The sequence below is a fragment of the Daphnia pulex genome, chromosome 9 (genome assembly GCF_021134715.1).
Source record: "Daphnia pulex isolate KAP4 chromosome 9, ASM2113471v1".
Classification (NCBI taxonomy): domain Eukaryota; kingdom Metazoa; phylum Arthropoda; class Branchiopoda; order Diplostraca; family Daphniidae; genus Daphnia; species Daphnia pulex.
In genome coordinates, this window is record NC_060025.1 from 8,601,785 (window position 1) to 8,619,446 (window position 17,662).

The 17,662-nt window shown below is 38.4% G+C and overlaps 3 protein-coding genes across 5 annotated transcripts; 1 reads left to right on the forward strand and 2 right to left on the reverse strand.

Moving 5' to 3' along the window:
• Nucleotides 1-140: 140 nt before the first annotated feature.
• On the reverse strand, nucleotides 141-16,178 carry LOC124202640. Of its 3 annotated transcripts, XR_006878279.1 has the most exons (14): nucleotides 16,004-16,167; nucleotides 15,814-15,893; nucleotides 15,624-15,716; nucleotides 15,484-15,558; nucleotides 11,167-11,278; nucleotides 10,205-10,299; nucleotides 9,952-10,131; nucleotides 9,429-9,861; nucleotides 8,723-9,355; nucleotides 8,524-8,641; nucleotides 8,379-8,464; nucleotides 8,174-8,290; nucleotides 7,993-8,083; nucleotides 141-1,341 (listed from the first exon to the last, which is right to left on the reverse strand). XR_006878279.1 is itself a non-coding variant. In XM_046598992.1 (4 exons), exons 1-4 carry the CDS (start codon nucleotides 15,757-15,759, stop codon nucleotides 1,338-1,340), a joined length of 327 nt encoding a protein of 108 aa, XP_046454948.1. In that variant the 5' UTR covers nucleotides 15,760-15,807; the 3' UTR covers nucleotides 141-1,337. The 3 variants fall into 3 exon arrangements, 1 of the variants encoding a protein (XP_046454948.1); XR_006878280.1 differs by lacking the exons at nucleotides 9,429-9,861; nucleotides 9,952-10,131 and having other exon boundaries at nucleotides 16,004-16,178; XM_046598992.1 differs by lacking the exons at nucleotides 7,993-8,083; nucleotides 8,174-8,290; nucleotides 8,379-8,464; ... (5 more) ...; nucleotides 15,814-15,893; nucleotides 16,004-16,167 and having other exon boundaries at nucleotides 15,624-15,807.
• On the forward strand, nucleotides 12,406-15,015 carry LOC124202635 (glutamate receptor 3-like). The gene is made up of 8 exons (XM_046598986.1): nucleotides 12,406-12,512; nucleotides 12,621-12,705; nucleotides 12,815-12,973; nucleotides 13,030-13,240; nucleotides 13,328-13,545; nucleotides 13,629-13,751; nucleotides 13,897-14,048; nucleotides 14,148-15,015. The coding sequence occupies exons 2-8, from the start codon at nucleotides 12,667-12,669 to the stop codon at nucleotides 14,383-14,385; spliced, it is 1,140 nt and encodes a 379-aa protein (XP_046454942.1). The 5' UTR covers nucleotides 12,406-12,512; nucleotides 12,621-12,666; the 3' UTR covers nucleotides 14,386-15,015.
• Nucleotides 16,179-16,424: 246 nt separating the features above from the next.
• Nucleotides 16,425-17,604, reverse strand: LOC124202637. The gene is made up of 2 exons (XM_046598987.1): nucleotides 17,220-17,604; nucleotides 16,425-17,148 (listed from the first exon to the last, which is right to left on the reverse strand). Exons 1-2 carry the CDS (start codon nucleotides 17,594-17,596, stop codon nucleotides 16,695-16,697), a joined length of 831 nt encoding a protein of 276 aa, XP_046454943.1. The 5' UTR covers nucleotides 17,597-17,604; the 3' UTR covers nucleotides 16,425-16,694.
• Between the last annotated feature and the right edge of the window lie 58 nt (nucleotides 17,605-17,662).

Consider the following 17,662-nt stretch of genomic DNA (forward strand, 5'->3'; position numbering starts at 1 on the left):
TCTTTTGGCTACCGCCAAGAGAAGAAATTGATTTAGACCATTTAAGATTTAACAAGATCACAGTCTCACAAAATATTGAAAAAGGTTGCTGCACCATGGTTGCTGGAACAATAATAGTTGAATATAGGAAATTTATCCAATCTTTTAAAATTCTCATTTAATATTTGCAAAGGCAATAAGGAGAAAAACTACAAACACTATAGCACATGAAAACTTCATCAAGAAGTATGTGATTCGTGTCAACTAGCAAAACTTTATGACCCAACACCGGTGAGTACTAGAAATGAACGTGTTTACACATCCATTTCGTTGCTTAAGCGAGAATTTTGAAAATGCACACAGACAGATTGAAACACAATTACATGAATTCATCCCAATTGATTTGAACACCAAAATTTTCTTTCGTGTTTGATACAGGAGGAAAGCGCAGCTCCCTCAGTTTAGAACGATGAGTTCCGAACGGAAGACCGGAAGAGTTGCTCTCTTTTCCATTTGGATTGTCTGTAGTGAAGAGCTCGTACGAGATGTTTGATTGACATTTGGGTTGATCAACTTGGATAATCTGCTGGGAATCGGTGATTAGGGAGGACGATGTTGTCTGTGACTTTGCTGGATCCAACTCCAGCGGAAGAGGGTCGACACTGATCCATTGCTCCGGTCCAGAAGTGGCTGATGAATGATACAGAGATTCAGGTGAGGAACTGATTTCCACTTTCTCTGTCGTGGACGGTAACATTATTTCCAGAAGCGAATCAGCCACAGTAGCGGATGTGGCTGACGGAGCCGTTGGGACACGCACAAGTGAATACATTAGAAGAAGCTCCGCTGGATCAGAAGGTGCTGCAACAGTTGGTAAATGATAGAGCTAATCAGTTGTTTCTATCGGTAGGACAACCAGATGATCCATAACAGGCTCTTGTTCGCCAACAATTTCGGAATGAGGCTCTTCCAGGTTCTGTGTTGGCTCTTGAACATCCGATAGAATCTCAGTTTCAATAGAACCTGAATTGGGTAGGTGGCTGTGAATGACGTTGGCATCCCACAATGGTAGTGCTGGCCCCGTCCGAAACACCAGGCGAAGAGAAGAAAGTTAAAGTGTCGGTAACTATTTCAGGTTCTTGAACGTCAAAGTCTTGAAACGTCAGAAAAGTTTCCATTATTTTCTTCAATTGGAATAAGATAATCTTGTATTTGCCTCGGCTGGTCGTTGCGAGCAACTCCTTGGATGTTAGCCAGGACATCGTGTAATTTCACTGCAAACGTAGTACGAGACGAACGGACCGGTCCAGCGTAACAGCTTGAAAGATGAAGTAAGAACAGGCAAGCTGTGCTGCTTCTCATCTATAAGATACGAAAGATGGAAATACATTTAAAAAATAGTTAAATGAATCAATTTAAGTATATAAACGAATTTTACGGTTAGAAAATTCATGTTGCAAAAGGTCTAGTGCTAGTTGTGGTCTGTCAGTTACTATGTTGTTCAATCAGAAACAGGCTGACTTATATAGTACTACTGGAATGAGATTAACTTATTTTCCCCAGCCGCTTTCTCGCTCGGGTTTTCCGCTATTTAAAGCACACAAAACTCACCGCAACACTAACTGCTGGAACTGCTAATGGTTTAAACTGCTTCGTCTTTTACCTTTGTCCGGAGATACCGTTAGTCGTCTTACATAGTTGAACGACACGCCGTCGAAAGGGAAAATGGTGTTGGACTGATTAATTGCAGTTTTCTTTTGCAACTTGGCCAAGAGCTAGAGGTTTATTGGCCACAGCGTGATTTCCATCGGTCAATTTATGATTTTTTCTCTTAGTTTTCACTTCTTAAAACCCGCGGCACCTGCAGCTGGGATTTCCACAAGATTAAAACTTTAAGCGCCACATCAGCGATAATTTTAAGCAAACTGCTGTTGCCTCACTTCTTCAGCTTTCCGTATTTCCTCGAAATTATTTTGACGTCAGCATCTGAGACGAGTAAAATGTCACGACAATTGTCCTCTGCTGTATAAGCTTTTGTTTCGCGATGAAGAGAAATACCAAGACTTAGGAAAAATGCGTGCGGGATCGGAGCTTTTCCGATTTATCAGATAAATGAACAAACTCGTTTTATAACACTATAGCCACACTAGAGGTTTAAGAAACAATCCAACAAATACAAAATCCCCGTTTTCTCTTTTGTTGTGTAAATAATTATAGAGTTTCTGTCGAAGCACATTTTAGCGTGTGTGGGAAAATCAACAATCTCGGTTGAGAAGAAGGACCTAAAACGACTCGACTGGAATCATTTGGACAGCTCATGATGGAAGCCTTTCTTGGGCATCAAGATAATACAAATTCTATAATCTCCGTAGTTGCGACAGCATCTATTCAACCTGATGGATACTTTCATGAAAATTCCGTCAATACACAATCTGAATTGGAACGAAGGATAGTCGTAATAACATTGTATACAAAACGGTACAATGAGGATGCAGCTAGGTGGCTTTGTTGAGCACGGAGTTTACGGTGACGCATTAAGAAACTCTTACCAGGCGATTCGACTATATGTCGATCACCAAATCGAAATTCCCGAAATTTTGCTCAATAATTCAGTGGGGGGCTGCAAGCTTACAATCTTAATTTGAATAGCCAAACGTACATCAAGAATCGGATGCTAGACCAAACTAGCCTACTGACCCCGCTATTGATTAGTGAAATCAAAAGAGCAAATGGTCTAACACAAACTGGCATTTCAATAGCTTAAAGATTGAATGAAGGTGCACATCACATGCACTAGCCGAGACTAAACATGAAAATATGTTCTAGGTTGCGCTCGGTCACTATGACGAGCATTACAAACAGTTGCTAACTGTAAGTATAATATCAGTTTGGTTTGGTTGCTTGGCAATTGGAACATACAAATAGAGCTTATTTCGCATTTTCGTATCACTACACTCTGCGCATCTTGAGACTCTTGACTGACTCAAAATGCACATTTTGCCAAGGTACAAAAAAGTTATTGTGAATCTTCTCTTAATTATGAGTGTTGATTCAACCACTGAAACCGATCTAAGCGGCTTGCACTTTAATATGATAGCTTTGCAAGTAAGTCGACGTTTTCATTTGAACATTTCAACGAAATTATTATTGTATATATACGAATCGTCTAAAAAAACACTCAATTACAAATTATTAACTACAACCCTGCTTCTACTTTAGAATCCACCTTTCGATACACTGATTCCGGGACTTAATGGCACATTCACTTATTCTGGGGCAAACCTTGTTATATTCAACTGGTTAGCACAGCGATTGAAATTTACGTAAGTTTTACAAATTCTGCTTCTTAGAAAAATCGAGAGAAAAATCACAATGATGCATTTTCGCTAAATTCACGTACAACAATCTGATAAGTTAACTTTTAAAGGATCACTTATCTACCGCTGAATAAAACTCTAAACGACAAATTAGGAACGCATGAAGGTGCATTTTACGCTCTTATGAACGACGAGGTAATGATAACTTGATTGCTATATAAATAATTAAATACACAAAAGAAACTTTGTTGCTTAGAATATTGACGGAATACTAGCTGGTTTTTATCTAACTATGGATCGAGTAGAAAGATTCGACTATACAGCTTCCGCATGGTCAGACGGATTTAGTTTTGTTGCGCCGAGACCCGGAGAGGAAAGCAGATTATTCGCATTCATCGGTCCATTTCAGCCCATGGTGAGCTATAACGATCGTCAAAGTTTTACGCTGATTCATGCTTAAAAATTTAAAAATTTGTTAGGTTTGGATGTCAGTTTTCATCAGCGTTTTCTTTGTCATCGCTACTATGACAGTGTTCACGTGGCTCTACAATCGTCGTCACACGAATACTGTGGGCAGCACTAGTGCGACTGGAAACACGGAATTGAACAATAACTTGTCCGTTCAAAGAAGCATATTCACTTTCATCGGTCCCCACATGATTTATGTAATTAATACGATGACGAATCAAGGTAAATCAAATGTAGCTTCGCAGAAATAAAGTCGAATTTAATTATGGAATTTTAACTCTTGTAGAATAAAAGCTTTCTATATTTTTTCCTGTCAGGAGGTAGAGAATTTAGTAGTCGCACTTCGTTTCGAGTTTTGGCCGGAGCCTGGGTGTTGTGCGCCATGGTCTTGGTCAATTGTTACACGGGAATTGTCACTTCGTCCCTCACAACACCGAAGCTCAAGCCGCCCATGAACACGCTGGAAGAATTAGCAGCGAGTAATGAGGTCAAAATAGTCATCAGAAGCGACACATCAACCGGAGTACAAATTCTGGTAAAGCCTCATAAGTAAAAGGCTTCATTTTATGGATTTCACTAATGTCCACTTCATGATAAAAACAAAACACAAACAGCAAGCAACATCCGGCATTTTTAAGGTTCTGGGAGATCAAGTCCGGAGTGAACCCGACCGAATATTTACCGATCCATTTAAACTAGCCGCAAAATTAGGAACTGGTCACTTCGCTTTCCCGTTCGTAAGTGACGAAAGAAAGATTTAGAAAGAAAATTATTTCGTAGTTATACATAAACAACAGTAGGCCTACCAGGATTAATTCAAGAGAAAATGAAAATTTACGATATTACATGTCAGTTGTTCAAGAGTCTAATTTTTCGCTTTTCATTAGTTGCATACTTTTAGCCTCGCTTTTGTTGGTTCGCAATATAAAAAGGATGGCAAGTGTCGTTTTAAAGTCTCGAAAATGTTACCCCTATCACACGGACATTATTCGTATCTTTTAAAAAAGGGAAGTTGGTACACCAAACCAATCAGCAAAGGGTAAGTGATAACATTTTATCCTACTCTATCCTGCGCTATCCTATAACTCTAAAACGCCAGCACAATTGCAGAATTTTGGAGATGTCGGAGACCGGTATTATTCGTTTTGTGGTGAATAACCTCCCTACCGTACCAAGAGCCGACGAATGTTTGGTCGAAAATAAACGCCGAGTCTCTCGTCCTGTTCCCATCCAGTTAACCGATTTGATCAGTGCCTTTCTCATTCTAGGCATCGGGATGGGATTGGCGACGCTAATTTTCTTGTTGGAAAAAATCGTATCGATATGGCGACGCTGTGAACGTCGTCAATGAATATGTTGAAAATGATGATCAAAAGCGCAAGAAATTTTAAAATTTCGGTAGTGTTTGTTCAGCGAGAAGATTTTTTTTGATCGAGCTGTACGTAGAATAACGGTGTTAGCTTTTACTTTATTGGCTCACAAGATGCTGCTCACCTTTTGATTTACACACATTTAGAAAAATCAATAGCTGTACCTTGAATTATCAAAAAGTATCGAATATTTTGAAGATATTATTTTATCCGATAATTATTTCAATTCAAATTTCACAACTTTCTGATAATGCAACAAAAATCTGTGCAAAATTGAATTTTTAGAAAATCATCAACAACAATCACGCAAGACATCAGCTAATTACTAAATCATTCAAATGCCGCTAGATGGTATGGAATCATCGTAAAGTCAAAATATCTTTTGGTGGTTATCGTATGATGCGTCGACATGTTTCACATCAATACAATGTTGCACAAAAAAAGCCCGTTTTCGGACATTCCCATCATAAATGTTGAATTCGTACTAAATGAAAATACCATGGTGGTGCAGTGCACACTTCCGTGCTGCAGTATAGATAAAATATGGGCTTGAAATCATTCCCACATTTCCCTCATCGCAAACAACAGACTGTCAACTGTCAAGTCACTATTCAGTTATTCATATTCAGCATGTCAGTGCATAACTCGCAGGTTATATGAAAATTTGTCGAAAGACAAAAGGAAACGAAAGTAAAAGGTCTTCAAACCAGAAAGATCAAAAGAGTCGTCGAAAGAGAAAATGAACTCGATGAATTGTCAACAGCACCGTGAAAAAGACAAACCAAAAAATAGAAAACGCAAGCGAAACGGGCACGAGTGGCTGCCGAAAATGACTGAATGACGCAAGAACTAACTTAGATATGAAATGGTTTAGGCCTTGCGATAATTTAAATATATTAAATGTATAGACGAAACCCGTGGGAGGATGACACATTCGTTTAAATAATTTAACGGGCAGCGTGAGACACTTCAAAACGAAGGCAAGGCGTGTTCAATGTAAGGTAAGGCTTCGGACTCAAGGATTTAAGGTTTGCTGTAGAGACCACGGTTGCTACATCATACATATTTTACACAGACATTTCATCAACACAAAATCTTCGACGATTCAAAATTGATTGAGACTTTATAATTGATCATATTGATTGACAGTAGCATTGGAGTAATATACCTCAAATGAACAACGAGTCAATTAAAAATGCGTCTGACTGAATGCAGCAGTGAGATATGACGCTAAACGATATGACAGACCAGATCGTAATGTCAATCATTTTGTTTCCGCCCATAAATAAAGCATTGTCAAAAATCGCTAAACTGACTGATGACGGACGAAAACACAACAGAACTACACAGAATATTCGTGATCCCGCAATTATCAAAATTGAAATTCCATCCGTGCAATTCCAATTTGAATTTAAAAAAAAAAAACGACACGAATTAAGTTTTATATTACTTTAGAACTCTTAGATGCGAATATTATTTTTACACCGAAATTCATTTCAAATGTTAAAATTAACGGGGAAAGGTAACATTAAGATAGTTGCGAACCCAAGTCAGTCTGACCTACGCAGATAGTAAGCAAGCAAAACTGAATCAATTGGGCCTACCCTTTACTCGTTTTCCAAGATAACAAACAATTTCGCAATGGATGATTTCACTTTCAAAGTTTATTGCAAATGGGCAATGACCGCACATGCGCAGTTTTTTTTTCCATATTGCTTTCCTGCATCTGTGGGGGTCAAAGTTCTCCTAAACATTTTCCGCCTGTGCACAATGACGGATTTGTCATGGTGGAACTAACGGAAGAAGCGGATGTGAAAGACATAGAACCGAAAACGAAGTTTGAACCCAAAGTTGAAGTGACCCAAGTTCCTCAAACAGTGAGGACTCTTATAGATACGCAATCTTCAGTGCATGACAAGTCGACCTAACCGTCAACGACGCCCACTAACGATTCGCCCCCACAAAGGAGAAAACCGAAGAAGACTACCGAAAAGCGCCGAAGAGCCATAAATATCAAATTGGACAAAAATGAAATTGCTGGATGTCATCTTGAACGGCCAAGTGACGACCATGTTCGTTGCGAAAGGCAATTTCCATTTGGCAATTAACACGGAACAATGGGAAAAGCTAGGTCGACCGGAATCGAACTCTCTCTCAAAATTACGGATCAAGAAATACGGAACTCACAAGCTCATCAAAACAGAAGACTTGAAAGGTTTTTTCAACACTAGCATCAAACTGATTGAGAATGGAAGAGAAACATACTTTCTCTCCGTTTTAGTTTTTGATAAAAAAGAAACACCCAACTTTGTCGGGCAAAAATATTTCTACAATCAGCTCAGTCAACTCGACCAGGAAAACGCTCCAGATTTGCTCGTTAGTCAACGAAAAGATTACAACAATGCCCAGGTCAAAGATGCACTGAAGGAAAAGCAAAGTGAGCAAATCGAAGCTAAACGAAATATAAAATGATATGAAGCATTTCAGATTTTATGTAGTATCTCTATTAGTATCTCAAATAATACGTGCAGCCACTGCCACACACTAGCTATAACGCTTTGGTCAGCTGAAGCAAAGATGGCAACCTGATAACAACAGCAAATTTCTCAGCCAATGTCATTTACTGTTGTTGTGGTTCGTTCAAACAACAAAAATAAATTCACTGGCCAATGGAAAAGCATAAAATTCAGCCCGAAGTGGACTTCTCGAGACGGATAATCTAGAAACCTAGCAAGAAGGGCTAGCCAAAAATCTGCCTCACAAGCGTAACACTTAAAAGTAACTAGTCTAACTGACAAAGTGACGGTCGTGTGATGAAGACATTAAAAAAGGTTCCTTATAAGGAAACAGAGACTCACTTTTGGATGAGGCGACATGTCTATCGATGGGTCTGTTCGATGGGTCTGTTCGATGGGTGGGGTGGTAAAATATCGCGCCATGATGACCAGCCTATATAATAACAGAGATGTTCATTAAAACAAATATATGAAGAATATGGGCTAAAATTTAAACAAAATAGTATTTAAAACAATAACCTACTTCAACTTCAATGGATGGTTTGGAGTGACGGATATGGTGGCAAGGAAAAACCCCTAGAAAACTAATAACATCCAATCCTGACATGTTATCCTCCTTGGCAGCTACTTTACAGTAATCCTAATCCCAAGTACAAAAAAAAAATAAGACACAGAAACACTCATTATTCAAAACCATAATGCCTCGTAAACTTATCACTGTGTAATACCTTCCACATTGAAACAAGAACTGATGATGTCATGTTAGCACATGGAGTAGGTTGACGACAAAACTGGGGGAGTATTTTCAACCTAGCTGTTTTAAAAAAGGAGAAAATTATTGTCACCTTCAAAATATTCATCATAAAAAAATACTGAGGAGTAAAAATAGGGTAGGGTTAGCACGTAACAGCGGTATATCCCTCGCACCCAGCAGGGTCGGCATAGAACAGCAGATCGCATCAAAACATCTTTTCTCACTTTGGACGAACCTCTGTAAATAATTAATACACCTCACATATTACGTAAACATTTTTTAAAGATTGAAATGCTTGCAATGTTAACGATTTCTTACCTCATGCGTCTACCACAAGTCCACAAGTTGAATTATGAGTGCACGTCCAGAGCTAACTCTTCCAAGTGCTAACTTATCAGCTAGCAGACGATTCTGGGGTCGCTAGAGGTTTTACTTGTCAGCAACTCAGCACTCTTTATGGACGACCATATGATCCATAACAGGCTCTTGTTCGCCAACAATTTCGGAATGAGGCTCTTCCAGGTTCTGTGTTGGCTCTTGAACATCCGATAGAATATCAGTTCCAATAGAACCTGAATTGGGTAGGTCGCTGTGGATGACGTTGGCATCCAATGATAATGCTGGCTGTTCGGTCCCACCATTAGAAACAGCAGGCAAAGAGAAGTAAGTTAAAGTATGGGTAACCCGTTCCGGTTCTTGAACGTCAAAGTCTTGAAACGCCGATTGGTCTACGAAAGGTTCGTTAGTGGTGTCAGAAAGGTCTCCATTATTCTCTTCAATTGGAATAAGATAATCTTGTATTTGACTCGGCTGGTCGTTGCGAGCAACTCCTTGGATGTTAGCCATCAGGAAATCGTGTAATTTCACTGCAGACGTACGAAGCGAACGGACTGGTCCAGCGTAACAGCTTGAAAGATGAAGTAAAAACAGACAAGCTGTGCTGCTTCTCATCTATAAGATACGAAAGATGGACAAACATTTAAAAATAGTTAAATGAATCAATTTAAGTATAAACGAATTTTACGGTCAGAAAATTCATGTTGCAAAAGGTCTAGTGCTAGTTGTGGTCTGTCAGTTACTTTGTTGTTCAATCAGAAACAGGCTGACATATATCGTACTGGAATGAGATAACTTATTTTTCCCAGTCGCTTTCTCGCTCGGGTTTTCCGCTATTTAAAATAACACACAACTCACCGCAACAGCACTATCTGGAACTGCTAATGGTTTAAACTGCTTCTTCTTTTACCTTTGTCCGGAGATACCGTTAGTCGTCTTACACATTAGTTGAACGACACGCCGTCGAAAGGGAAAATGGTGCTGGACTGATTAATTGCAGTTGTCTTTCGCAACTTGGCCAAGAGCTAGAGGTTTATTGGCCACAGCGTGATTTCCATTGGTCAATTTATGATTTTTCTCTTAGTTTTCACCGTTTTCACTTCTTAAAAGCCACGCGGCACCTGCAGTTGGGATTTCCACAAGATTAAAACTTTAAGCGTCACATCAGCGATAATTCTAAGCGATTTTAAGCAAACTGCTTTTTGCTCCACCTTATAAACTTTTCGTATTTCCCCGAAATTATTTTGACAGCCGCATTTGACACGAGTAAAATGTCGAGACATTTTTTTACTTCATCTCTGTACTTGTGTCTCGTGATGAAGAGAAATGCCAAGAAAGTGTGGTTTGGAAAAAAAAATGCGTGCAGGATCGGAGCTATTGAATCATCAGATCTAAAATATTTGACTATATAATACTAGCCACCACAGAGCAAATATGAAATAATCCCAGAAATAAAAATTCCACCTTTTTTACTCGAGTTTTTGTCGAGATACATTTTAGCGTGTGGGTTATTTGCGGGAAAACCGAACCACCGAACGAGATCAGGTAAGAAGAGGGACCTAAATAATAAAAAAAAAACTCCAATTACATTAATTTATCATTTGTGCAGCTCACGCAACCCTTCCGTTTTCTCTTGCTTACTTAACAGTCTAAACAAAAGCCATTTTTTTAAATCTGTTGAATAACTATGGAATATGGTGACGTTAGAAAGCTATTATCGGGAAGTTCGACTTAATCCATCACTCACGATCACCATAAATCTATATTCAAACAAAATTTTTCTCAATAAGGACACCAGTGTAGGTAGGTAGCAGGCTGCAATATTTCAATAGCCAAACTCAATGCATCCGGGATCGCAAGCCATGCATGTGAAACTCTTGATTGAAATTAAAATTGCAAACACAAAATTGAAATTCAAGAGCTAAATATTTGAATGCAATTGCACAGCAACTATAGCTTATAGACTAAACATTCAATGTGTTCCCCGGTTGCTATGACGAGCATTTTCAAACAGTTGCTATCTGGAACTCAACAATTTGCTTGGTTTCTTGCACAGGCCTGGAAATTTAAACCTATATAACTTCAATTAATTCATAAAACCTATATCACAAGCTTAATTCGAATTTTCGTTTAACTACACTATGCGCGTCTTAACTGAGACAAAATGCAAATTATGAAAGTGATGCAAAAAAATGAGTTGGTTCTTAGACGTCCAAAGCTTTTGATTTCACCAAAATTTTTAGACTCTTATATTCATTACGAGTGTTAATTTTGTCACACATGCATCGATTTGAGTGCTTTGCACTTCAATACGAATATACGAAAGCTTTCCGACGTATTCATTTAAATAGGCTATATATGAATTTGAAAATCAAAATCAATTTTACAAATACCCTAATCAATAAAAAAAAGAAAACGGAACTTACTTTGAATGCGTTTGAATGACTCGTCTCCAGATGGCATTAAAGAACCATTCCGTGAGAGCAGAACCGCCTGGAAGATATTCTGTTATCCAGCTTACTTTTGAATTGATCCAACCTGAAAGAGATAAAGAAATTCGTTTCATTGGACTTGCTCAGATAAATTAAATACAAGTATAATTTACAAATTAAATATAATTTGCAACAACTTTAAAATTGAAATGTTCTCTTACGTTCCACCGTTTTAAGCTTTTAACATGGTCATTTAGTAACTAACTGTTCATATCTCTAGAAATTCATCGAAACTGTTTTCTTGGCCATATTGAAGCCACATGAATCGTGCTTTCCACATATTCGGTTTATTGAATAGAAGATAAAATTAACGTTGGTTAGATCTCCCTGCTGATGATAAGTGATTACGGTTGCTACACACTATAGATTTTTCACAAGAAGATATGTTCGTGTTATACGGCTTTGCTATAAGCCAAGATTCTTATTCTTTGATTTCATTTATTTCGGTTAAAATCGATTAAAATTATTAATGTCTGCCTTTTATACAATACTAAGCCTCGAAATTCAAATTTACATTATGAATGGCAATGGCCAACAAATCAAACGTCGAACCAAATGCATAGCAAATAAGTGAACAAAGAACTCTCATTCATGTTACCCAAACATTGCGTGCCACACAAAACATTTGGATTTTAGAAATCCAAGCAAATATAATGCAACAATATGTAGCCTACAAACTTTAAACTCAAGAGATATTAGATGAATAAAGCCGCACATCGGCAGCAGGCGGAAACTAAACACAAAAATGCGTCTTCGGTTGCTACGACACAACATCTGCAAACATGTCAAGGAAGAACTTGTAAACCTACAAATACAGCTTGTTTGGCATTTAGATTTCACTCACTCTGGGCGTCTTAACTGACCTAAAATGCAATTCCCAGCCCGGAGCAAGGGCACAAACGGGGTTTTCCCTTATACACGTTCAAAGCATTTCATTTCGATCTCACTTACGGTTGTGATCCTTCTATTAATTGCGAGCGTTGATCCTACCACAGAAGCCGATATGAATAATCTGCACTTTAATTACATCGTTATCCACGTAAGTAGGCTATGTAAATCTGTATTTATTGTTATTTTAAATATAAGGAAGTGAATCTTTTAAAATCCCTTGTAAAATGATCCTTCAACAAATTATAATTGTAGCTTTTTAATGGCATCTCCCTAATTTATACCTAGAATCCACCCTTTGATACACTGATTCGAGGGCCGAATGGCACAGTCACTTATTTTGGAACGACAATTAACATCTTCACTTGGCTGGCGAAAAGATTGAAATTTACGTATGTTTCTGAACTTGGCTTATTCTTGGAAAGAAAAATAACAAAATTAATACCCAAAAAGTTTTGCTTACTAATTTCATTTTCAATATTTTCTGTTAACTATTGAAGCATCTCCTTTGTACCCATCAATGAAACTCTCATCAACAAGTTGGGCATGCACGAGGCTGCTTATTACCTACTTATGAACGACAAAGTAATTAGTTTATGGCTTCTTATACCTATACATATATATATGGGACTGTAGTGAATAGAAAAATGACGGAAAAATAAACCGTTGTTTCCGGTTGTTTCAATCACGTCAGAACATCGAGGGAATAGCGGTCGGTTTTTACCCCACTATGGATCGAGTAAAAAGATTTGACTTTACGGCCTCCGCTTGGTCAGAAGGATTTAGTTTTGTTGTGCCAAGACCTGAGGAAGAAAGCCGATTATTTGCCTTCATAGGTCCATTTCAACCGCTGGTAAAGCTTTCTCAAATTTTACGTTAGTTCACGCTTTTTAATTTAAAATCTGTCAGGTTTGGATGTCAATTTTCATCAGCCTTTTCTTCGTCATCGCCACCATGACCGTTTTTACGTGGATCTACAATTATCGTTTTACAAATACTACGAATGGCCGGAAAATGGAATCAAACATGAAATCAGACCATGATGAGTCACATTCAAAAAGCATCTTCACTTTCATAGGTTCCCACATGATTTATGTAATTAACACGATGACGAATCAAGGTAAATCAAATGTCGCTTCGCCGAATAAAATCGAATTGAATTAGACAACTTGTTTGTTAAATAATAGCTTTCTAATTTCCCTGTCAGGAGGTAGCGAATTTAGTAGCCGCACTTCGTTTCGAGTCTTGGCCGGAGCCTGGGTGTTGTGCGCCATGGTCTTGGTCAATTCCTACACGGGAATTGTCACTTCGTCCCTCACAACACCGAAGATGAAACCCCCAATCAACACCATGGAAGACTTAGCAGCGAGCCAAGAGGTCAACATAGTCCTCAGAAGCGACACATCAACCGGAATACAAATTCTGGTAAAACATCTTTTGCGTACATGAAAATTAGTTTTTTTTTTTTTCGGTCCCCCCATTCATATTATTTTTATACAAATAAATAGCAAGCAACATCCGGCATTTTCAAAGTTCTGGGAGATCAAGTCCGGAGTAAACCTGATCGACTTTTTACCGATCCGTTTAAAATAGCCGCAAAATTGGAAACTGGTCACTTCGCATTTCCATATGTAAGTGAAAAAAAAAAAACTTCGTTATACATCGAATGACAAATAGGCTACTTTTAGTCTTTGACCGACTTTGGCAAACTAAAAAAAAAATTACAGTTACCCAAATCATTTTTATTTTACGTCTTTTTTTTTGCGTTTTTATTAGGTGCACACTTTCAGTGTCGCTTTTGTTGCTTCGCAATATAAAAAGGATGGCAAGTGTCGTTTTAGACTCTCGAAAATGTTACCCTTGTCGCACGGACATTATCCATTTCTTTACAAAAAGGGCAGTCGGTACACTAAAACCATTAGCAAAGGGTAAGTATTAATTCTTCAGAAACAAAAGAACAAACAAACGTGGCTTTTATCCAACGATTCTCTCACTTTTTCGTTCTTAAACGCAAATAATATTTGCAGAGTTTTGGAGTTGTGCGAGACCGGCCTTATTCGATTCTGGACAAATAATCTCCCTACCATACCCAAGGCTGACGAATGTTTCGCCGAAAATAAACGCCGAGTCTCTCGTCCTGTTCCCATCCAGTTGACCGATTTGATCAGTGCCTTTCTCATTCTAGGCATCGGGTTGGGATTGGCGACGCTAATTTTCTTGTTAGAAAAAATCCATTCGAAATGGCAACGCTTTAAACGTCGTTAATTTATTCGCGGGAATGATCGCAAAAAAGTCACAGATCATTAGTTGACTTTTTTAAAAATGTTGTAGTGATTGTTTCGTTAGAGAAGTAGCAAGCAAAGTCGTTTGTATAACAAATAGTTGGTTAGCTTCCCCCCCCCCCCAGAAGCTAGTGCTTACTAGAAAAATAGCGAGAAAATTGGGCACTACGTGGATTGCTTTCCGAACAAACGCTGTTTTCTCAGCAAGAAACAATTAATGTTCTCTAATCGCAAAAGATTCGTTGGAAGGCAATTCGATAATATTAAAAGTTTAAAAAGCAGCAATTTGCTATAGCCCACATGAATCGCTGTATCGATGTATGTGAATGCTCAGATCGATGTATGTGGTTGGAAAAGTTAAAGCGAGAAAAATCGAAGCTATACGAAAACGGCCAAAATGTCCTGAAAAAGGTGTTTTTAAGGTGAAGAAATAAGGGCAGAAGCTCTGAACGAACGCAGTGTTGCATTTTCAATTCAAAGCTCGTCTCGTTGAGGTTCCTGTGTTATGCAAAATGTTGCTACAAAGCATTTCAGATTTTTACTGCTCTTAACAATTTTTTCAAATTAATTTGTTTCCCTTCAAGCAAATCAATAAATCAATTTCAAATCCAAAGCTTTTCCTATACATTTTTGTCAAAATAGTCTCTTTAAAACTTGTGGTTTATCCAAAGTTAGGTTTAAAAGTTTTATGAATGGAAGAAAAACCCTGCACTTAAACTTTACTCAATCTAATTATCTAAATTTATACGTGCTGCTGTCACACCCTACTACAATACCGCTTTCGTCAGCTGCAGAAATAAAGATTGCAACCTGACAACAGAAAACGTCTCAGCCAATGTCACCTACTGCTGTCGTTCGTTCAAACAACAAAACGAAATTCATTGGCATAAAATTAGACGAGGGATGAAGTGGACTTCTCGAGACGACTTTGTTTTAGCAAGAATGGCTAGCCAAAAACTTGCTGATCTGCCTCACAATCGTGACAGTTAAAAATAACTTGTCTAGTTGACAAAGTGACGGTCGTGTGCTGAAGACAACAAAAAAAGAAGGTCCCTAATAAGTAGATGAAACAGAGACTCACTTTTGGGTGATCCGACATGTTGTTGGGTTTCTTCAATGAAGTGGGATGGTAAAATGTGCCGCCATGATGACCGGCCTATGAAAACAGATTACCATTAAATATATGGGTTAAAATTTAAATGTAGTATTTGAAATAATTACCTACTTCAACGGATGGCATGAAGTGATGGATATTGTGGCTAGTAAAAACCCAGATAACATCCAATCCTGACACTTTTTTCCATTCTGAAACACCTTGGCAGCCACAATCCAAGATCAAGAAAACAAAATAAGACATGGAAACACTTATTATTGGTTATCACAACGCCTTGACCACTGTGTCAACTAGTACCTTCAACATTTAAACAAGAACTGATTATGTGAAGTTACCATCTGCAGTTTGACGTCATAACTGGGGGGCGTATTTCCAGCCTAGCGTTTTCAAGGAGAAAATTACTGTCACCTTCAAAATTCATCGACAAAATATACTGAGAAGTAAAGGCAGGGTAAGCAAGCACGTAAAGCCAACATTCTTTTCTTACCTTTTGACGAACTCCTGTTAATGTCACACTAGAACATTTTCAAGATTGAAATGCTTAACTGTACTTCCCTTTAAACCATCTACAGTGCAATGATAATGAATTCTAAATTTCTAACCTCATGGATAAAACTACCAGCAGTTGAATAATCAGCCGAATGGAATGGCTGACTTACCTCACTCAGATAGCAGACGATTAAGAGCGTTAGAGGTTTTACTATTCAGCAGCTCTTATTTCGCGGGAAAACTTTAAACGTAATAAAAAGTACTTTTTTTCTTTAATTGAATTAAAGTGTTTTACTAATAAAAATCAGCCATTTCTAAAAATAACAATAGGTCATGAGTGAGAGGGCTGATTTATTATCATTTGTCATTTCAAAAAGGACTCTTGGAAACTTCAATAACTTTTTAATGAAAAATTCTGATTGCCATTCCAACACCATTTATTGCCCAAAATTTAACAGCCACAGTATTAGAATACAGGAAAAGGAAATAAGTTTCGGAATACGTTTGCAAAAAAAAAACTAAAATCGAATTTGAAATAATAAAAACAGTTTCAGTATAACAAAATTGAATGTAAATAATTAACAACCAAAAACGAGAGGAAAATTTTTCAAAGACATAAGGCAAGAGTCAACAGAATTCGTTGATCACGAAATATCAAACCGGAATCCTGTATACTATACCGAACGGAATTATTTACCGGCGACTTTAGCAGCAACTGGACGTTTGACGACTGCGGTTCTGCGACCCTGTGGCTTATTGCCATTTTTCCTTAGTTCAGCTGTCGCAGTCAAAGCGCTCTCGGGACAATATTCATAGTTGAAACCTGCCGGAGTGCAACCCAATACAGTCATGACGTTATAACCGGAAGAGATGGTAGCGATTTCCGTAAAGGTGGCCGTCAGCGTAGTCGTTTCTTGGAGTGTCATTCCCAAACAAGACAGGAATTCGCTAATGTTGACGGTCGACATTCCGCAATCGCCGACCGAGATGACGTTGTTGTTTCTGCCTCTAGTGGTCGACAGTGTCCGGAAGAGGTTGACGTAATTCGTGTACGAATCGTCGAACGAACTGGCAACCTGCTGCTGGTAATTGTTGAAATTTGAATTGAAGTTTAAGGCACGTGGAGCCTTTGTAGCTTCAACTCTACGAGAATTAAAACAAACAAAATGTCATCAGATTTTTGGAAATCAAAGAATTGTATAAGTGTTAATTACTTCAGGACTTCCGATGGTTGAATGTCCATTTCGTCCGCTACAATTTGGGGTTGCTCCACCATTCCGCGCTTCCTACGACATTGGGAAACTTCGCCGGACGTGATGTAGCAATTGGTGCCCTTGATCAGCGTCGATGTGGCCACTTCGAAAGTGAATTCGGTGACGGGCGAAAGGAGCGGCGTGCCGTGAAGGATCAGACTTGCCCGGCCAACAGAAGAAGACTGGAAAGCAACAAAGCAAATAGCTACCAAAAATTTAGACGACAGCATTTTTTTTGTCTTGGACGAGCTGATGACGATAGGAGAGACTGGCAATGAGTGTGTCTTCCTTCTGATCGTCGCACCTGCTTTTATACCGCCAAACGTCTCGAGTGACATTGGCCTTTTTCGTGTCGATTCCAGTGGCTGTCGGCTTTCAGGTTATGTGTGTTGCTAACTTGTTTA